This window comes from Hemitrygon akajei, chromosome 2, assembly GCF_048418815.1.
Source record: "Hemitrygon akajei chromosome 2, sHemAka1.3, whole genome shotgun sequence".
Taxonomy (NCBI): Eukaryota; Metazoa; Chordata; class Chondrichthyes; order Myliobatiformes; family Dasyatidae; genus Hemitrygon; species Hemitrygon akajei.
The window spans coordinates 1,996,344-2,018,801 of NC_133125.1; the positions used below are offsets into that span (position 1 = coordinate 1,996,344).

General features: G+C 42.6%; 2 protein-coding genes across 3 annotated transcripts in view; one reads left to right on the top strand and one right to left on the bottom strand.

The window, feature by feature from the left end:
• The first annotated feature begins 3,976 nt into the window (after positions 1–3,976).
• On the top strand, positions 3,977–6,872 carry LOC140738464 (probable G-protein coupled receptor 150). The gene has a single exon (XM_073065770.1). The coding sequence runs from the start codon at positions 3,977–3,979 to the stop codon at positions 5,144–5,146; it is 1,170 nt and encodes a 389-aa protein (XP_072921871.1). The 3' UTR covers positions 5,147–6,872.
• Positions 6,873–7,268: 396 nt separating this feature from the next.
• Positions 7,269–22,458, bottom strand: part of arsk (arylsulfatase family, member K) — a 47,050-nt gene continuing 31,860 nt past the window's right edge. For both annotated transcript variants that reach the window (XM_073066256.1, XM_073066266.1), the window contains 5 exons: positions 19,281–19,563; positions 17,252–17,423; positions 15,659–15,883; positions 10,580–10,801; positions 7,269–9,708 (listed from right to left, as the gene is read on the bottom strand). In XM_073066256.1, coding sequence (XP_072922357.1) covers positions 9,428–9,708; positions 10,580–10,801; positions 15,659–15,883; positions 17,252–17,423; positions 19,281–19,563 — 1,183 coding nt within the window. In that variant the 3' untranslated portion in view covers positions 7,269–9,427. The remainder of the gene's footprint in view (positions 9,709–10,579; positions 10,802–15,658; positions 15,884–17,251; positions 17,424–19,280; positions 19,564–22,458) is intronic.

The window sequence follows — 22,458 nt, forward strand, 5'->3', positions numbered from 1 at the left end:
AAGCCAGATAGTTGGGGAAGGTCAAGGGCTGAAGAAGAAGGATCCTGATAGGAGAGGAGAGTGGGCCATCGGAGAAAGGGAACCAGGTGGAGGTGATAGCCAGGTGAGAAGAGGTAAAATGCCAGAGCGGGGAATAGAAGAAGAAGGGAGAAGGAGGGAAACATTTTTTTATCAGAAGAAGAAATTGATATTCACATCATCAGGGTTGGAGGCTACCCAGACGGAATATAAGGTGTTATTCCTCCATCCTGAGGGTGACCTCATCTTGGCACAAGAGGAAGCCATGGACCAACATGTTGGAATGGGAATGGGAATTGGAATTAATATGTTTGGCCACCGGGAAGCTTTGCTTGCTTTCGGTGAATGGAGCGGAGATGTTTGATTAAGCAGTCCCCCAATTTATGACGAGGCTCACTAATGTAGAGGAGGCTGAATTGGAAGCACCCCACACAATAGACAACCCCGGCAGATTTGCAGGTGAAGTGCAGCTTCCAAACCAGGCCATCAGACTGATTAATTCATGCAGATACAATTGTATTTCTATGTTATATTGATATTATATTGATTATATTGACTCTCCTGTTGTACATACTGTTTATTATAATTTTCTATAAATTGCACACTGCACATTTAGACGGAGATGCAAAGATTTTTACTCCTCATGTATGTGAAGGATGTAAGTAATAAAGTCAATTCAATTCAATTCAGTTCAGGTGTAGAACTTCAGCTGCTCGCAGGGAGATTAGTGAAGAGTGACGATTGGACAAGGGAGTCACAGAGGGAGCAATCCAGCTGATGTACAGATTCCTGTGCTGAATGTCACTTTATGGGCTTAAAATTAATCTACATCTATAATCTACCTTATGTATTTATATTTATTGTTTTTCTATTCTGGTCTTTAGCATATTGTGTGTGTTTTTGTACTGACTTGGATCTGGAGTAACAATTATTTCATTCTCCTTTACACTTATGTACTGGAAATGACATTAAACAATCTTAGGTCTTGGATATAATTTATAAATTAAAAGTTGAAAACCCAGAGTGTTAGACAAACTGTCATGGTCCGGTCCGTAAGGACTGTGTTCTGGTTCACGGTCCGGTCCATGGATTCCGGACTCCGGGACTTCTGGCTGTCCGTTGTTTCAGTTGGGCTTAATCACAGGCACCTGATTCTCATTTTGAGGCTGGAATATAAGTGGGTTCAAGTGTGGTTGCTGGTTTGTCTTGTTGGTAGCCTGTCCTTGCCTCTGTGGGATAAGTCAGGCTGTCTTTGCTGTTACCCTGAGGCTGAACTGTTCCCTTCCTCCCCTCTGTAGCCTGGCCTGAAGCCTTGCCGGCAACCTCGCCTGTATTGCTGTCAAGTTCAGCCACGAGTGAGACTGGAGCCTTGCCAAGCCAACAGAAGGAACTATCTATTGTTGAACTTGGAGCTGTCTCTTTGTGGCCCTGTGTTTAGTGTCTGTGTATGAGTCCTGGCCCTACGTCCTGTCCCCAAGGAGGGGTCCTGGCTCTGTGTTCTGTGTTCCTGTGCTCCAGTCCAAGGCTCTGAGGAGATTCCTGTGCGTGTTCAAGGTTCTGAGGAGGTTCCAGTCCGTGTCCAAGTCGTAGCTTAGGTCCCGAGTCCTGGTCTCATCCAGGACTAGTGTCCATGTCCAGCTACGCCTCTCCCTGCTTCTGCTTTGCTCTCCCTTGACCTAGGCTCTGCATTCCTGCTCTCCCTTGGCCTAGGCTCTGTGTTTCTGCTCTCCCTCAATCAAGACCAAGTCTGAGCTTCATTTCCCGGTCCAAGTCTGAGCTTCATGTCCTCATCCAGCCCTGGAGCCCTGTGTCCTGCCCCCACGGCCAGTCCTGTTGCCTTGCCATGTCCAGTCCTCGCCTGGATCCCGAGTCCAAGCCTGAAGCAAGACCAAGGTTCTGGGTCCCTGTCCAGTCTCTGGAGTCCTTGTCCAGGTTCCTAGTTCCTCATCCAGGTCACACTTTCCTACTCTAGTCCTCACCCATGGCCTGTCTCCTAGTCTTGTCCAAGGCCTGTGTCTTGTCCAGCGTCGTTTCTTCCCCACTTCCCTTGCTTTCTTGATACACCTAGCCCTCTCCCCAGTAATTCAGTGTCAGTATTTTGCATTTGGGTCCACTCCCAACGCCCACCTTATGACACAAACACAGGAATCAGAGACCCAATTAATGTAAATAGAGCTAAAATGGAGAATAGGTTCAATCAAACATGCATGCAGTTTGAACATTAGAGTCAGAAAATTTTGAAAATACATTCAAAGTATATAAAATAAATAATTTAATGACAAAAATGATTTTTAGTCTTTGCTGATAAGCCAGGATCTTTGATGACCTGCTTTCCCTTCGGTTTGAGGTGGCCTCTGAGGCAAGAGATTCTGCCACCTCTGAGGCAAAAGGTATTGGATGGGTCAGGAAGAGGAGTAGTTTGGGAGGTCCTGTTCTTCTTCCACTGTGCTCCCAATGAAAGCTTAATGCTATCTCAAACATTCCTCTTTACTTTGAGTGGCGAGTGGACAGGAATTCCCAGTTGTTGCTGGAGATTTTGGAGTTTTCAATGTAATTTTGAGAACTCCCTCTAATCTTTGGTAACACACAAAATGCTGGAGGAACTCAGCAGGTCAGGCAGCATCTATGAAGAGGAATAAACAGCTGATGTTTTGGGCTGAGACCCCTCATCAGGACTGGAAAGGAAGGAGCAAGTGAAGCCAGGTGGGTGGGAAAGGTAAAGGGCTGAAGAAGAAGGAATGTGATAGGAGAGGAAAGTAGACCATGGGAGAAAGGGAAGAAGGAGGGGCACTGGGAGAGGTGGTAGACAGTTGAGGAGAAGAGATAGAAGGTCAGAGTGGGAATAGAAGAAGGGAGGGGAGGGAAATTTTTACCAGAAGAAATTGATGTTCATGCCATCAGATTGGAGGCTACGTAAACAGACTAGAGCTGTTGCTCCTCCACCCTGAGAGTGGCGTCACCATGGACACTCTTGTAGAATGGCAGTGGGGATAGGAATTAAAATGGTTGGCCACTGGGAAATTCCACTCTTGGCAGATGGAGTGGAGGTTCATGGCCTCCTCTACTGTGGCAGTAAGGTCACACTCAGGTTGGCGGAACACCTTATATTCTGTTTGGGTAGCCTCCAACCTGATGGCATGAATATAGATATCTCGAACTTCCGGTAATGCCCCCCTCCCCCACTTCACCATTTCTCCCCTCCCCCCACCTTCTAACTCTGAGTCCTCATCTTTTTTTTCTCCAGTCCTGCTGAAAGGTCTCAGCTTGGAATGTCTTTTCCATAGATGCTGCCTGGCCTGCTGAGTTCGTCCAACATTTTCAGTGTGTTGCTCGGATTTCCAGCATCTGCAGATATCTCTTGTGTTAACGTAGAACATTACAGCACAGTACGGGCCCATTGGCCCACGAAGTTGTGCCGACCTCTTAACCTACTCTAAAATCGATCTAACTCCTCCCTCTTACATAGCCCTCCATTTTCCTATCATCCTTATGCCTATCTAAAAGTTGCTAATTCAAACAATCTTTTCAAAAGTGGTAGTTGTTTAGACATGGAGTGCTAAGGGTTTCTAGAACAATGGCCTCTTCTCCATACTTGAAACTTCATATAAAGTTGGCCCCTGGTGTAGTCTTTAACTCAGAAACGGCACCCGCTTACATTAAAAGTCTGAAACACTAGACTACAGTGGTATCACCCGAGGCGACAAAAGCGATAGGTCTGTGATAAGAGCGTGCGTGAATTTCTCAGTGAAATGACAGGCAGAGAAAGCCAGCGTATCTCACAGTGAGGACGTCAGAGATGTCCTGCCGCCGACGTGAACTATTTGGGTTAGTTTAATCGCTCTGCGTTGTCAGATGCCGCGGGTAAAACACGCAGGTAGAGATCTTCCGATTTCAACACCCTACCCGTGAAAATAATTTCACAACGAACCGAGATACATTTATAACCCGACTAAGTGTAATGGAGACGGCGATAACTTTGGACAACGCGATTCAAGCCAACTTCTCTCCGCTAATGTGGACTATAGATGCATTAAGTAATGTAAGCGAAGTACTTGAAGCCCCGTTTTACAAGAGACGCACCAGGATCATCTCCGTAACCCTCATTTTCACCCTGGCTTTCATGGGGAACCTGGCAGTGGTGTATAAAATCTGTGGCAGCAGAAGGAAGAGGCGGAAAATTGATTTCCTCGTCGCTAACCTGGCGGCGGCAGACCTCTGTGTATCTATCATGACTTTGCTCTCTCAGGTCGTTTGGGAGATGTTGGAAGATGCGTGGTTAGTCGGTGATCTTGCGTGCAGATTTTCCAAAGTTTTCCAGGTCTTTGGACTTATTGCTTCTTCGAATATTATAGCGACTATCGCTTCGGAAAGGTACCATGCCACAGTCAATCTAAAGGATAGTCCTTTCCCCACCAAGATCTTAACGATTATATCGTGGATCTGCGCTCTCATATTCGCAGCTCCCCAGGCGTTCATCTTCAAACTGACCATACAGGAAGGAAACGGAAAATGCCTCAGTACCCTTGGTCAGATGCATAAATGGCACTTCCAAATGTTTATAATATTTGAAGCTATTACTGACTTTTTTGTTCCCTTTTGCATTTTGTGCGTGGCCTTCACAAGAATCCTCTGGACCGTTTCGAGGAGAGCGTCGTTAATCGAAAACTGCACAAAGGAAGTACAGCGCGATGGATCCTTTCCAACCATTGCTCCCAAAAGCTCAATCCCAAGAGCCAAGATAAAGACTTTGAAGATGACTTTAGTAATTATTATATCCTTTATAATTTGTGGGTTGCCTTATTTTGTCTTAGAGATGAAAATTGCCTTTGGGACAATACCAGAGGCGCACACTGATTTAATCACGGTCCTTGGAATCTTGGTGGTTTCCAATAGCGCTGTCAACCCCTATGTCTATCTGTTTTTTAGGACCGATAACGTCCATTTAAGGCGACTGGAGAAGAGAGTGTGTTTCTCGTGCCTGAAAAGCTACAGAGAGGAAACATTCCACAGGGAATTATGCGCAGTTGGGAAACGGATGGAGGACACCAGCATCACCGCTTCCGAGGATGACACGGCTCACCATTTAGCTTCTGTGGACAACGGCTCGTCTCCCGTCTCCAGTCTGTGACACCGCATCCTGTCAAACTTTTCTGTGAGGAGTGTCTCGCTCAGTTTCTGTTATTGTTGGTGGAGATTGGACGTTAAATTGCATAATTCCATTATTTGGATCATTTCAAGCTGGAAAGCAAATGTAAAACAATTAAGTAATCGATCATTTTCCTTCTATTAAATCGTTATTCCTTCTTCAGCTATCCAACATATTTCGTTCTGTTAGCGATACAAAGATGATCGGCATTAATCGCTTCGTAGGGCTCTGCTGCTCGTGACAGAGAGCGAGAGAGAGTGACAGAAAGCCACAGCAGGACTGCTTTACAGCACTGGGAATCCACTTATTCTGGAAACTACACCAATATTTTGATCATAGGATTCTCCCAACAATGCAATGAGATCTTGTAAGAATCCCGGGTGCACCGACTGTCAGTTACTTAACAGCAGATTCGACAATCCTAAACTATAAAATATACCAATAACTTTGTTATCCTTCTGCTTGGAAGTGAGCATTTAATTGTTATACGCTTTTTTTGTAAAGAAAATATTGTTGGTGTAATGCTTTATTAATTTTTTCACCAACTGTAATCTTTCAATTTATGTCTTGCCTTGTAGCTGATGATAAGGAGAATTAATTTCTGTCACACACACACACACACACACACACACACACACACACACACACACACACACACACACACACACACACACACACACACACACACACACACACACACACACACACACACACACACACACTAATTTGCAGATGCTGGAAAACCAACGCAACACACTCTCAAAATGCAGGTCAGGCAGCATCTGGAGAGAAATAAAGAATGGATGTTTTTAGCTGAGACCCTTCGTCAGGAGCCACACACACTTCCTTTTTAGGTTGTTCTGGTTCTGGCAGTGTGTCTTCAAAGGTAATAAGACAACAAATTGGAACCGTTGATCCCGTGTTCTTCCAATAATTGTCACTCAGAATGGTGTGGGGGCTAGGGCTAAGCTGTTCTGAAGAAACCTAACACAGTTTAAGTTATTATTTAGTTCTTTCAGTTTTGGACTACTTTGTCCTTTAACTTGCCAAATAAAACAAAAAATAAGTCAGGAAAATCTGGTTAGACAATATGGATCCTTCAGTTTTCGTTCTTTTTTGCCAACCTGCAATCTCATTTTTCCTGGCGACTTCACAGTTCACTGTTACTGAAAGACAACTTTCATTTTGTGTTTCTGTTGTGCCTTTTTTCCTGGTACATAATTCAATACAAAGATCCTATTTCTTATTTGAAGATACAGCACAGTAACAGGCCCTACCAGCCCAAACCACCTGTTTACACCCATATGACCAATTTACCTACTAACTGGTAGGCTTTTGGAATATGGGAGGAAACCAGAGCACCTGGAGAAAACCCAAGCATTCCACAGAGGAAGTACGAATTCACTACGGACAACAGCGGAAATGAATCGGGGTTGCTGCCGCTGTAATGGTGTTACAGTAACTGCTACACTAAAATGTTAACATTAGGACCTTTCATGATTTCAGTTATGAAATTATGATACATAATGTATTGGGGGAAAATCAATCACCAACTTGCATACAGCTTGATCTCACAAAGATCAATATCATATCACATTTAATATACAATTTTTGTGAATGTTAACTGAAAGACTGATATGACTAAAGCACAAGTTTGCTTCTATAGAATGCCTTGGAAATTATTTACAGGTAGCTTTAAAAGCGCTTTGATTTAACATCACAGTTGAAGGATGGAATCAGTGATGGTCTCACAGGTATTGATTGCACATTCACATCTCTACAGAGGCAAATGAACCCACAATGATTATGATCAGTAATCCACGTGGACACCACAGTCCAACAGAATGTGCTAATAGCAAGAGGTTTACCTACATTTAAAAAAATGGCTTTCAATGACATTATACCTTTCATATCTTCAACATGTCCATGAAGAGTTTCCAGCCAAGTAAATAGCTTTTAAAGTGCAGTCATTGTTGTAATACAACTGTGAAGCAGGGAACATCACAACTGACATGCACACAAGTTTCCAGAGCAGTAAAGCCATGAAGAGCAGATAAATGTTTCAGTGATGTTAATGAATAAGTACAGTATGGTGACATTAGAGTTATCTTATTGTGCAGTTGTTTTATTCAAAGTAGATCTCACAAATTAATATATTTACAAATTTGATTAGTCCACAAAGCAGTTCTGTTTTGTAATATAGAGAAATATGTAAACTTGAGCCGGGGAGTCATTAATGGATAAATAAACTACTGATTAAATGTGAAATACTAACTGGATCTGGAATTTCTCTAGAGCAATATGATATATGAGAACAATGTACAAGTTACACAGTAATCTCATATGGATTTCTGTACAAATATTTGTTTCATACATGTTCCCAAACAATGTAACAGCATTCTCTAAAATGGTGAGCAGAAATTAATACTATAATAACACAGCAGTTTAAAACAGAAGTACAAATTCTGGGCTGTCAATACAACAATATTAGTTAATAATTTGTGCACTAATAAAATCACTGCAGCACTACATGAAAAGAATAATGAAATGTCTGACTTTGACTGGATCAATAGACAATAGACAATAGGTGCAGGAGGAGGCCATTTGGCCCTTCTAGCCAGCACCACCATCGCTAGGCATTTTCTGTTAAGGGGGATGGGGAAAGAGATCTGGGCCTAAGGGTTCAGGAAGATGCATGGGGATGGGAGATGGGAGATAGGGAGTTGAGGTGGAGTCGTTTATCACAGCATCAATTTGAAGTATCAGTACCTGTTTTTGAACGATATTGTTTTAAAATACCAAACAGATAGGAATTGTAACAAAGTCAGTGATAGGTTCTTGGAACATTGCAAATATGGTGCATGATGAAACTCAAGGTCTTTACAGGTGATTCCACTCCTGTTCAAATACATATGAATGAAACTATCCAATCACTGTCACAAATAGGAAGCATTTCAGGATACTCTGGTCAACTGTGTTTCAGGGATACAGATACTGAGAAGGGGAAATTGTCTTAAAGTCAGAGTATCCCATTTCTGACTATAATTAATATGGAGTTAAGGGGATGGGGGCAGAGACCTGGAGTCAAAAGTGGGGGGGATAGGGGAGATCTGGAGTGAAAAGGAGGGTGGGAGGAGAAGACCCAGAGTCAAAAGGGGGACAGGAGGGAAGAGAACCAGAGTCAGAAGGGGGATAGGGTGGGGGGGAAGAGATTTGGAGTTAAGGGGGATGGAAGAAGAGATCCAAAAAGGGGATGGGGGTGGGGGAGAAAAGATCCAGAGTTAAGGGGGACAAGATACAGAGTTAAGGGAGATAGAAGGAGATCCAGACTTAAGGTGGAGGGGTGGGGAAAGAGATCCAGACAAAGAGGACAGGGAACGTGATCCAGACTTAAAGGGGAGAAGAGTTAGAGGCAAGGCATCTGAGGAGAAAAGCAAGGAATTTCAGGAGAAGAAATTGAAGATGAGGTGTTTGATGAGAATGTTTGACAAGAGGTGTTTGATGAGAGGTGATTGACCTGAGGAGTTGGATGTGAGGAGTTTGAGGAGAGGAGTTTTCCACTGAGGCTAGGGGAGAAAAAAACCAGAAGTCATGGTTTAAGGGTGAAGGGGGAAAAGTTTAAAGAGAACATTAGGGGGGGGGGGGCTTCTTCACGCAGACAGTGGTGGGAGTGTGGAATGAGCTGCCAGATGAAGTGGTGAATGCGGGCTCACTTTTGACATTTAAGAAAAACTTGGACAGGTATATTGATGAGAGGGGTTTGGAGGGATAGGGCCCAGGTGCAGGTCAGTGGGACTAGGCAGAAAAATGGTTTGGCACAGCCAAGAAGGGCCAAAAGGCCTGTTTCTGTGCTGTAATGTTCTATGGTTCTATGGAGTGTGAGATGTGGAGATAGAGAATCAGAGTTTCAGCTGAGGAGTGTTGCTTGAGTTGAGGAGTGTGAGGTGCGGAGTTTGAGGTGAGTTGAATTTGGTGAGGGGTCTGGATAGAGGAGCTTGAGAAGAGGGGTTTGAGATTGGGTCTGACAAGCTCCAAGAGCGGGAGTTCCCAACCTATTTTATACCATAGACCCCTACAATTAACTGAGGTTGGAACCCCTGCCGTAGATGTAGAAGGCCAAGGAAGGTAGACCTGCATTTCATTGGTGAGTGTATAGTTTCTGACTTTACATTTGTGGACAATATCTACTGTCTCCAAAGTCCAGCAAGTAGATAAGTGGAAAGGACTAGACATGGATCCTTGTAGGTAATAATACATGGAAAACTATATGCCAATAGTTGAATTTAACCAATTTTCAATTGCATTTTGATAAAATACAGGATTCTTTTGCCAACTCTGGTGCCACCGGAGGTTGGCAATAACATTTGTGTAATTCTTTCCCAGACTTTCTTTCCATTTGCTGAATTGAAGCTTGTTATATTGATGAACGGATCTGGATACCTCTGAGTAATCTAATATGGAGCGAAGTTTCTTATCAAGAGTCCTTGTAATTTTTGTGTATTTGGTCGCCACATTTATCAATTCATCTGGATCAGCAATCAGATCTGAAGAGAGGAAAAAACATTATTATCATTAAACAATCTAAAATCAACCATAGCAGAAGGGTAGGTCATGGCAAAGGTTTTGAAGATGGTTACCATTCTCAAACACAGATTCTGGGAGGAAAAAAACTGTGGTCAGTGAGATTGGCTTTCCACAGGCAGGCAGGGACTGGGGTCAACAAGTGTAGTTCAGCACAATCTTGCAAAATGGCTTTTATCCTTTCCTAACATTTTGTTTGGGAAAATAGACACACAACTGTGGATCAAACTGAGTGTTCAACATTACATCTGAAACCTAAATACAGCGCTGAGTGGCAACGTTCATCTTAGACCATGAGACTATTAGCAGAATTAGACCACTTGGCCCATTTCATCATGGCTGATTTATTATCCCTCTCAATCCCATTCTCCTGTCTTCTCCCCGTACTTTTGATACCTTTACTAATCAAGAAGCTATAAACCTCCACTTTAAATATAGTCAATTATTTGGCCTCCACAGCATCTGAGCAATGAATTCCTCAGATCCACTATCCTCTAGCTAAAGAAATTCCTCATCTCCATTCTAAACAGACGTCCCTATATTGGAGAAAACACGAGGAAATCTGCAGATGCTGGAAATTCGAACAACACACACAAAATGCTGGTGGAACACAGCAGGCCAGGCAGCATCTATAAGGAGAAGCACTGTCGATGTTTCAGGCCGAGACCCTTCGTCAGGACTAACTGAAAGGAAAGATACTAAGAGATTTGAAAGTAGAGCTCTTCAGGTTCTGTTTTGAAACAAACATACATATTTGGAATGACTGTCATTATTATCAATTTGTTCTGTCATATAAAAGAATTAGAAAGTGTTTTTTTTAAAAATAAGACTTACCAAACAGTTGGGAAGGTACTGAAATCCCATCAGCATAGGTTATGTACTTCCACCTGCCAGTCCGAATCATGAAGGTGGAAGCATTAACGTTGCAGCCATGAAACTCACTAAATACCCAGTCAGGTCGGGAATTTTTCACAAAAATATTGTTTGGAGTTCTTCTTAGCAATGGGAGTAGAGAATATCCACTTAGGTTTTTTGGAAGAGGGATTCCCACAATATCTGAATGGAAAAGTAAGTGGATTTTCTAAACAAGATTGAAAATCATTGTAATGAAATAAAGTAAGTAAGAACTGAATTTAGTTCATTAACTGCATTTATAACTGTACTTAATCCATTCAGTCCAGTCAGTGAGGGTTACCCTGTAGTCATTCCCTTCAGCATCAAATATACCCCTTTGGATACTCCTGGGGTGGGGTTGACCTATCAGGGCACAGCAGCAGCAGCCAGACCAGTGACTGTAGCTAGCCCTGAGGTTCAGTGTGGAAAGGTAAAGTCAGGCATAGTGGTAGTGATAGGAGACTCATTAGTTAGGGGGATGGACAGGAGATTCTGTGGCTACAAGAGAGAAACTAGGAAGATGTGTTGCCTTCCAGATGCAAGGGTCCAGGATATCTTGGAGCAGCTGCAGATGATTCTCAAAAGGGATGTGAGCAGCCAGAGGTCTTGGTGCATATTGGCACAAATGACAGGTAGAAAGGAGGAAGGCAGCCTGCGCAGTGAGTATAGGGAGTTAGGGAAGAGGCTAAAAAGTAGGTCCTCCAAGGTAGTAATCTCTGACATGAGAAAATCTGCAATTGTGGAAATCAAGGCAACACACACAAAGTGCTGGAGGAATTCAGCAGGCCAGGCAGCATCTATGGAAAAGACTAAACAGTTGACATTTTGTGCTGAGGTCCTTCATCAAGACCCAGTACTTTGCCCACGACAGAGCCCGCCTTCCTTACCAGCTTATTACCACCTTTCATTGTAAGAAAGGTGGATGAGCTTAAAGTGTGGATTGATACCTGGAATTATGATGTTGTAGTTATTAGTGAAACATGGTTGCAGGAAGGGTGTGATTGGCAACTAAATATTCCTGGATTTAGTTGCTTCAGGTGTGATAGAGTAGGAGGGGCCAGAGGAGGAGGTGTTGCATTGCTTGTCCGAGAAAATCTTATGGCGGTGCTTTGGAAGGATAGATTAGAGAGCTCCTCTAGGGAGACTATTTGGGTGGAATTGAAGAATGGGAAAGGTGTAGTAACACTGATAGGAGTGTATCATAGGCCACCTAATGGGGAGCGTGAGTTGGAAGAGCAAATGTGTAAGGAGATAGCAGATATTTGTAGTAAACACAAGGTGGTGATTGTGGGAGATTTTAATTTTCCACACATAGATTGGGAAGCTCATTCTGTAAAAGGGCTGGATGGTTTAGAGTTTGTGAAATGTGTGCAGGATAGTTTTTTGCAACAATACATAGAAGTACCGACTAGAGATGGGGCAGTGTTGGATCTCCTGTTAGGGAATGCGATAGGTCAGCTGACAGATGTATGTGTTGGGGAGCACTTCGGGTCCAGTGATCACAATAGCATTAGCTTCAATATAATTATGGAGAAGGACAGGACAGGACCTAGAGTTGAGATTTTTGATTGGAGAAAGGCTAACTTTGAGGAGATGCGCAGGGATTTAGAGAGAGTGGATTGGGTCAAGTTGTTTTATGGGAAGGATGTAATAGAGAAATGGAGGTCATTTAAGGGTGAAATTATGAGGGTACAGAATCTTTATGTTCCTGTTCGGTTGAAAGGAAAGGTTAAAGGTTTGAAAGCGCCATGGTTTTCAAGGGATATTAGAAACTTGGTTCGAAAAAAGAGGGATGTCAACAATAGATATAGGCAGCATGGAGTAAAGGAATTGCTCGAGGAATATAAAGAATGTAAAAGGAAACTTAAGAAAGAGATTAGAAAAGCTAAAAGAAGTTACGAGTTTGGTTTGGCAAATAAGGTGGAAGTAAATCCGAAAGGCTTCTACAGTTATATTAAAAGCAAGAGGATAGTGAGGGATAAAATTGGTCCCTTAGAGAATCAGGGTGGTCAGCTATGTGTGGAGCCGAGGGAGATGGGAGAGATTTTGAACGATTTCTTCTCTTCGGTATTCACTAAGGAGAAGGATATTGAATGGTGTAAGGTGTGGGAAACAAGTAAGGAAGTTATGGAACCTATGACAATTAAAGAGGTGGAAGTACTGGCGCTTTTAAGAAATTTAAAAGTGGATAAATCTCTGGGTCCTGACCGGATATTCCCCAGGACCTTGAGGGAAATTTGTGTAGAGATAGCAGGAGCTCTGACGGAGATCTTTCAGATGTCATTAGAAACGGGGATTGTGCCGGAGGATTGGCGTATTGCTCATGTGGTTCCATTGTTTAAAAAGGTTCTAGAAGTAAGCTTGGCAATTATAGACCTGTCAGTTTGACATCAGTGGTGGGTAAATTAATGGGAAGTATTCTTAGAGGTAGTATTTATAATTATCTGGATAGACAGGATCTGATTAGGAGTAGCCAGCATGGATTTGTGGGTGGAAGGTCATGTTTGACAAACCTTATTGAATTTTTTGAAGTAGTTACGAGGAATGTTGACGAGGGTAAGGCAGTGGATGTAGTCTATATGGACTTCAGCAAGGCCTTTGACAAAGTTCCACATGGAAGGTTAGTTAAGAAGGTTCAGTCGTTAGGTATTAATGCTGGAGTAATACAATGGATTCAACAGTGGCTAGATGGGAGATGCCAGAGAGTAGTGGTGGATAATTGTTTATCGGGATGGAGGCCAGTGACTAGCGGGGTGCCTCAGGGATCTGTTTTGGGCCCAATGTTGTTTGTAATATACATAAATGATCTGGATGATGGGGTGGTAAATTGGATTAGTAAGTATGCTGATGATACTAAGGTAGGAGCTGTTGTGGATAATGAGGTGGGTTTTCAAAGCTTGCAGGGAGATTTATGCCGGTTAGAAGAATGGGCTGAACGTTGGCAGATGGAGTTTAATGCTGAGAAGTGTGAGGTTCTACATTTTGGCAGGAATAATCCAAATAGAACATACAGGGTAAATGGTAGGGCATTGAGGAATGCAGTGGAACAGAGAGATCTAGGAATAACAGTGCATAGTTCCCTGAAGGTGGAGTCTCATGTAGATAGGGTGGTGAAGAAGGCTTTTGGAACGCTGGCCTTTATAAATCAGAGCATTGAGTACAGAAGTTGGGATGTCATGTTAAAATTGTACAAGGCATTGGTAAGGCCAAATTTGGAATATTGTGTACAGTTCTGGTCACCGAATTATAGGAAAGATATCAATAAATTAGAGAGAGTGCAGAGACGATTTACTAGGATGTTACCTGGGTTTCAGCACTTAAGTTACAGAGAAAGGTTGAACAAGTTAGGTCTCTATTCATTGGAGCGTAGAAGGTTGAGGGGGGATTTGATCGAGGTATTTAAAATGTTGAGAGGGATAGATAGAGTTGACGTGAATAGGCTGTTTCCATTGAGAGTAGGGGAGATTCAAACGAGAGGACATGATTTGAGAGTTAGGGGGCAAAAGTTTAAGGGAAACATGAGGGGGTATTTCTTTACTCAGAGAGTGATAGCTGTGTGAATTGAGCTTCCTGTAGAAGTAGTAGAGGCCAGTTCAGTTGTGTCATTTAAGGTAAAATTGGATAGGTATATGGACAGGAAAGGAGTGGAGGGTTATGGGCTGAGTGCGGGTAGGTGGGACTAGGTGAGATTAAGAGTTCGGCACGGACTAGGAGGGCCAGAATGGCCTGTTTCCGTGCTGTGATTGTTATATGGTTATATGGTTATTAAGACGTGAGGCGTCCCTCTTCTTAATGCTACCTCCCCAACACGCCACCACAAAGAAGAGGGCGCTCTCCACAACTGACCTATAGAACATCTTCAGCATCTCACTGCAGACATTGAATGACGCCAACCTTCTAAGGAAGTACAGTCGACTCTGTGCCTTCCTGCACAAGGCATCTGTGTTGGCAGTCCAGTCTAGCTTCTCGTCTAACTGTACTCCCAGATACTTGTAGGTCTTAACCTGCTCCACACATTAATGATCACTGGCTCCATATGAGGCCTAGATCTCCTAAAGTCCACCACCATCTCCTTGGTCTTGGTGATATTGAGACGCAGGTAGTTTGAGTTGCACCATATCACAAAGTCCTGTATCAGTTTCCTATACTCCTCCTCCTGTCCATTCCTGACACAACCCACTATGGCTGTGTCGTCAGCGAACTTCTGCACATGGTAGGACTCCGAGTTATATTGGAAGTCTGATGTGTACAGGGTGAACAGGACCAGAGAGAGCACGGTCCCCTGCGGCGCTCCTGTGCTGCTGACCACCGTGTCAGACCTACAGTCACCCAACCGCACATACTGAGTTATAACATCGGTAGCTGAGCGAAGGGCGCTGAGTAGGCTACGGTCAATTATGGAAAACCCTGAACATCCTCTACATAGCACCATCCAGAGACAGAGAAGCAGTTTCAGCGACAGGTTGCTATCGATGCAATGCTCCTCAGACAGGATGAAGAGGTCAATACTCCCCAATGCCATTAGGCTTTACAATTCAACCGCCAGGAGTAAGATATGTTAAAGTGCCGGGGTTGATTGTATTTAATGTATTTAAGTAAACTACTTAAGAACTTTTTAAAAGCTATTATTAATGCTTTTTGAGAGAGTGATTTAGATGCATATCATATTTTTACTGAGTTAAGTATTGTATGTAATTAGTTTTGCTACAACAAGTGTATGGGACATTGGAAAAAAATGTTGAATTTCCCCATGGGGATGAATAAAGTATCTATCTATCTATCTAATTGTGGATTAACAAGGTGCCAAGAAATTAAAGCTAATGAGACTACCCAAATTTAAATTCCTTAGAGTCTGCAGTTCAAGAAATTTTCATTCTTTCAGGATTATAATGGACTAGATTTTATTGGGATGATAGTATTGCCTCCTGCATTACACAACCTTGACCAAATACTGTATAATTATATTTACTAAATTTTAAATCTCAGACATTAATCTCAGACAATCAAAAAATTACGTACCAAGAAGAGTTGGATAGATGTCCACAAGAGATACCAAATCTGAAATGTGTTGTCCTTCTGAAATACCTGGTCCAGTTATCAGCAAAGGCACATGAGAACTTCCTTCATACATGCTCATTTTATAGAACTGACGATGCTCCATTGCTAACTCACCATGATCAGAAGTAAAAATTAAGTAAGTGTTGTTTTGGAGTCCAGTGTCATGAATAGTTGTTAAAATCTTACCTGTGTAAAAATAGAAACAATTGTCCAAATCTATTAACTTGAACTTTGTCAGAATGATCTGGAAAAATCACAAAGTTTAAAAAAAAATTCTGATAAGGTTCATACATTTTTGAGCTGACTTATTCATCTAGAATAGATAGAGGTATTTGTAAAGATGTCTTATACTACATCAGTGAGGCCTAATTTGGTGTATTGTGTGCAGTTTTGGTCACCTACCTTTAGGAAGCATATCAATAAGATGCAAAGAGTGCAGAAAAAATTTACAAAGAAGTTGCCAGGACTTGAAGACCCAAGTTATAGGGAAAAATTGAATAGGTTAGGGCAATTTTCCCTGGGCCATAGGAGAATGAGGGATGATTTGACAGAGGTATACAAAATTATGAGGGGATAGATAAGATAAATTTTTCACTGAGGTTGGGTGAGGCAACAACTAGAGGTCATGAGTTAAGGGTGATAGCTGAAATGTTTAAGGAGAATATGAAGGGTAACTCAGAGGGTGGGGAGAGTGTGGATTGAGTTGCCAGCGCAAGTGGGTTCAATTTCAACATTTAAGAGAAATTTGGAAAGGTACATGGATGGAAGGATTATGGTGATGCACACTAATGGGAATAGGCAGATTAATAGTTTGGTATGGACTGGATGGGGCCAAATGGCCTGATTCTATGCTGAGGTGTTTTATGACACTTTGACTCTGTATGAGAACCATGGATCCCCCTCACCCCCACGGCCTTCTAGGCCTCCACTCTGCAGACTTCAGGCGAGATCTTCAGGGTAGTTATCTCCAGTGTAGGAGAAAACAGAAAAATGTGCACGATAGTGGATGGCATATATAATAATTTCATTTAAAATAATTCAGCAATGTCATGATAACTGTTTTTATATACCTCCCTATCACCCTTGTTCAAATATCAATTCCATCTGTAATGGTTGTGACATTTTCCAGAATGCTTCTGAGAGGTTTTCCCTTTTCTTTAACCATGTCTTCCTCTCCACCACAGTTGAAAGAGCTCTGAACTGCATCTGATCCATTTTTCAAATCTTTGCTCCTGTGATTAACTAGATCACTGGGCAACACAGCTTGAAAGGCCAGAATGGCCTGTTCCACACCATATCTCAATAAATAAATAAAATCTTTTACCAATGACTTCAACCATCAGCAAATTCTGCAATGCCCATGAATGGCAGCATAATAACAGAGTTCTGTGGAGTAAAGGGGAGGAGTAGTGGCAATGAATACTATCAAGTTTGCAATACAGTGACGCAAGTGGAGTTCACACTGTTACAAACCTGCAGGATAAGCAAGCTAATTAACACATATACTGCTAAACAGTATCCAATACAACCTTTCATAAATAAGGAAGCACTTACCTAGCATTGAGTCAGTTTCAGCACACATTGCATAGTAAAATGCTCTGATGTCCCTGATCTCCTGATCTGTGAAATTGCCAGTACAGTTCTTGGTATAGGAGGAATAAAAGTCCACAGGATGCATTCCAGTGAAAGAAAGCCACTTTGGAATTCTGACTGCTCGATGATTCACCTTGAATTACAGAAACCAAACAAATTTCACAGTACATATATCACCATATGCAATCATAAGATTCATTTTTTAGCTGGGGGGGGGGGAATCACGGTAAATGCAAGAAACACAACAGAATTGATGAAACACCACACCCAATAGGACAGGCATACAACAGTGTGCAAAAGACAACAAACTCTGCAAATACAAAAAGAGAGAGAAAAAAATTAATAATAAATAAATTATGAATATCGAGAACAGAAGATGAAGAGTCCCTGAAAGTGTGTCTATAGGCTGTCTGGAGAGGATGAAATTAAAATTTATATTTACATGTTAAGAACCTAAACTAAAGAAACCTCCAGATCCTACCATGTCAAAATATTTCCTACAATACTGTTTCAAAGTTCAAGCGCTTAATTATTCCTTACCATTCAACGCATTGAAATAATATATCATTGGGCATTGGGCCACAATCTCTATCAGCACAAAGCTGTGTACTTAGCGCCCCCCCCATCCCCCACTCTACACTGATGACTGTGTGGCTAAGCATAGCTCCAATGCCATATTCAAGTTTGCTGAAGACACCATTGTAGGTTGACTCAAAGGTGGTGACAAATCAGCAGAAAGGAGGGAGATAGGAAATCTGGCTGAGTGATGTCATAACATCAACCTCTCACTCAATGTCAGCAAGTTGGTTATTGACCTCAGGAGAGGGAAACCAGAGATCCATGAGCCAGTCTTTATCGGAGGATCAGAGGGAGAGAAGGCCAGCAACTTTAAATTCCTAGGTGTTGCTATTTCAGAGGACCTATCTTGGGCCTGGCACATAAGTCCAATTATGAAGGAAGCACAGCAGTGCCTCTACTTCCAGAGGAGTTTGCAGAGATTTGGCATGACAGTTAAAAGTTTGACAAACCTCCATAGATTTGTGGAGGAATATATATTGACTGAAACATCACAGCTTGGTATGGAAACACCAAAGCCCTTGGATGGAAAATCCTACAAAAAGTAGAGAATTTGGCCCAGACCACCATGGGGATAACCCTCCAAATCATTGCACATATCTACATGAAACACTATCATAGGGAAGCACCATCCATCATTACGGACCCCCACCACCCAGGACATGCTCTCTTCTCATTGCTGCCATCAGGAAGAAGGTACAAAAGCCTCAGGATCACACCACCAGGTTCAGGAACAATTACTACCCTTCAACCATCAGGCTCTTGAACCAGAGGGGATAACTTCACTCAATTTCACTTGCACCATCATTGAAATGTCTCCACAACCAATGGACTCACTTTCAAGGACTATTCACCTCGATATTCATTGCTATTTATTTATATTTGCATGTGCACAGCTTGTCTCCTGCACTCTGGCTGAATGCCCTGGAAGGGTTGTCTTTCATTAATTCTGTTGCAGTTCCTGTTCTTTGATTTGTTGAGTATGCCCACAAGAAAATGAATCTCAGGGTTGTATATGGTGACATTTATATACTTTGATAATACAATTTACAGAACTTTGATATATTATATAATAATATAACATTGGGCACCAGGTAGCATAGTGGTTAATGCCATGCTATTACAGCTTGGGGAGTTCAATTTTGACATCCCTGTAAGAAGTTTGTATGTCCATCCTGTTGCCGTGTAGGTTTTCTCCTACAGTTTAAAGAATTCCCAGTTGGTATGTCACTGGAAATTGTCCCATGATTAAGCTAGTGTTAAGTCTAGGGTTGCTGGACAGTGCAGCTCAAAGAGCCGGAAGTGCCCGTTCTATCGCTAAATAATTAAAGGTAAAGAATGAACCTTGACTAAAATAAAGAGAACCACATAAATATAACACTAAAGCAAAGGTATTGTCAGCTCCATAGTGTACCTTTTTAAGCCAATATGGTGATGTTTTAAACGTGGACCCTCCACATGCTTCTCCCATACTTGGAGTTGGATAGGGATGAGGCAAATTCAGACCCAAACTCAGAACAAATGGTTGATTTAGCTGTGTTGCTTTGTATCGTATCCATTCAGCAGCCTTATCTACATTTTTCCAATCACGGTCCATGACTCTTACAGTTGATTCATTACCAACCAGCTCTGCTATCGGTCTACCTTCTTGTCTGAGCAAAAACTTGACATCCCTGGTCCAGGCTTCGACACGATTACTGAAATAAATAAGAAATAATGTTAGCGTCATAGAGTGAATGGTAGGGCAGAGAGGTGTAGGAGTACATATACGTAGTTTGCTGAAAGTGGCATCATAAATAAGCAGAGTGATGAACAATGTGGCCTTCATTTGAGTATAACTGTTGAAATGCTATATTGCAGTTGTACACAAAGTTGATGAGGTCACACCTGGAGTATTTTGGTTACCCTGTCATTATCTGGTTTATGAGAATGCTGCCAGGCCTTCTGGGTCTGATCTATAGGGAGAGTTTGAGCAAGATAGTACTTCATTCCCTGGAACATAGGAGACTGAGGGATGATCATACAGAGGTGTATAAAATCATGAGGACAAAGATGAGACCATGGACATAAGAGCAGAATTAGGCCATTTGGCCCATCAGTTCTGCTCCGCCACTTCATCATGGCTGATTCATTTATGATAGAGTGAAGCCACACAGTTCCCCTCCCCCAGGAAAAGGGGAGGAAAATATAGAGGGCATAGATTTAAGGTGAGAGGGGAAGATTTAAGAGAGTCCTGAGAAGTAACTTCTTGGTAATGCATATATGGAATGAAACCGGTAACATTTAAAATCTGAAAGGTTAAGAGTGATATGGGCCAGATCCGAACCAATGGGACTGGCTTAGATGGGCACTTTGGTTGAACATGGGCAAGTTGTTCTGAAGGGCCTGTTCCCATGCTGTGTTCTGCAGTGACTCTACAACTCTGGGTCTGCTTTTGTTTTCAATCTGCAAAAAACAAATTATTCTAATCACAATAACAGATGATTATAATTCAGTCCAAAATAGGATTTTTAAAAATCCTATTTAAAAATGCCAGGGTCCAGGGATGTCTCTGACCGGGTGCATGACATCCTGGTACGAGAGGGAAAGCAACTAGAAGTTGTGATATATGTTGGGACCAACGACAGAGGCAGGAAGAGGGATGAGGTCCTGAAGTGTGAGTTTCGGGAACTAGGCAGAAGGCTGAAGAACAGGACCTCAAGGGTGGCGTTCTCAGGATTGCTGTCAGTACTACGTGATAATGATGGAAAGAATTGGAGGAGATGGCAGTTGAATGCGTGGCTGAGGAGTTGGTGCAGGGGGCAGGGTTTTAGATTTTTGGACAATTGGGATCTCTTCTGGGGAAGGTGGGACCTGTACAGATAGGATGGGTTCCATCTGAACTCGAGGGGGAGCAATATCCTTGCTGGTAGGTTTGCTAGCATGGTTCAGGAGGGTTTAAACTAATTTGCGAGGGGGATGGGACCTGGAGCGATAGAGCAGTGAAAGAAGTGCATGGAGTAAAGCCAGATCTAACATATAGAGAGGCTTTGAGGAAAGAGCAGCAGAATAAAGGGTATAAAGGTAGTAAGGTAGAAGGGCTAAAGTGTGTGTATTTCAATGTAAGAAGCATCAGGAACAAAGCTGATGAACTGAGAGCTTGGATACATACATGGAATTATGATTACGGAGACTTGGCTGGCACCAGGGCAGGAATGGATTCTCAATATTCCTGGATTTCAATGCTTTAAAAGGGATGGGGGGGGGGGGGAACATAAGAACATAAGAACATAAGAGATAGGAGCAGGAGTAGGCCAATCGGCCCCTCAAGCCTGCTCCGCCATTCAACAAGATCATGGCTGATCCAATCTTAACTCTAGTTTTCACTGAATCCCACAAGGCAACAGTGCCAACCAACAGGGCACCATGCCGCCCATTTTATTTTATTATTCATCCCGCCCAAACCCATGTGATCACCCGGGGAAAAAAAACCGAGTTGCCAATTGAGGAGAAAAAATCTGGAAAATTCCTCTCCGACCCATCCAGGCTATCGAAAACTGGTCCAGGAGATCACATGGCTGATCTAAACCTAGCCTCATGTCCACTTACCTGCTCACTCACCGTATCCCCTAATGCCATTTTTATCCAGGAAAATGTCTATCTCCGTTTTGAATTTATTGAGTGTAGTAGCTTCCACAGCTCTCTGGGGCAGTAAATTCCACAGCCCCACTACCCTCTGAGTGAAGAAATTTCTCTGCATCTCAGTCCTGGAACGGCATCCCCTTATTTTAAGATTATTCCCCCTAGTCCTAGTTTCACCCATCATTGGGAACATTCTCCCCGCATCCACCCGATCAAGCCCCTTCACAATCTTATATGTTTCAATAAGATCGCCTCTCATTCTTCGGAACTCCAATGAGTAGAGTCCCAATCTACTCAACCTCTCATCATACATCAATCCACCCATCCCCGGAATTAACCTAGTGAACCTTCTCTGCACTTCCTCGAGAGCCAGTATGTCCTTTCTTAAATATGGACACCAGAACTGCACGCAGTACTCCAGGTGTGGTCTCACCAATACCCGGTACAACTGCAGTAAGACCTCCCTGTTCTTATACTCCATCCCCCTAGCAATAAAAGCCAGCATTCCATTGGCCTTCTTGACCACCTGCTGCACTTGCATACTAACTTTTTGTGTTTCCTGCACCAGGACCCCCAGATCCCTTTGCACAGAAGCACTTTCCAGTTTCTCTCTATTTAGATAATAACTTGCTCTATTATTTTTCCTGCCAAAGTGCAAGACCTCACACTTGTCAGTATTATATTTCATCTGCCAAATGTCTGCCCAATCACTCAGCCTATCTATGTCCCCCTGCAGGGTTTCAATGTCCTCCGCACTCATTACACTCCCTCCCATCTTTGTGTCATCAGCAAACTTCGATACGTTGCACTTAGTCCCTTTCTCCAAATCATTAATATAGATTGTAAAGAGTTGGGGTCCCAACACCGACCCCTGCGGAACACCACTAGTCACCAACTGCCAGTCTGAGAATAAACCATTTATCCCAACTCTCTGTTTTCTGTTAGAAAGCCAATCCTCCACCCATGCCAGA

Excerpts from the sequence above, each read along its gene's own strand:
- LOC140738464 (XM_073065770.1), top strand. The coding sequence starts at position 3,977 with ATGGAGACGGCGATAACTTTGGACAACGCGATTCAAGCCAACTTCTCT.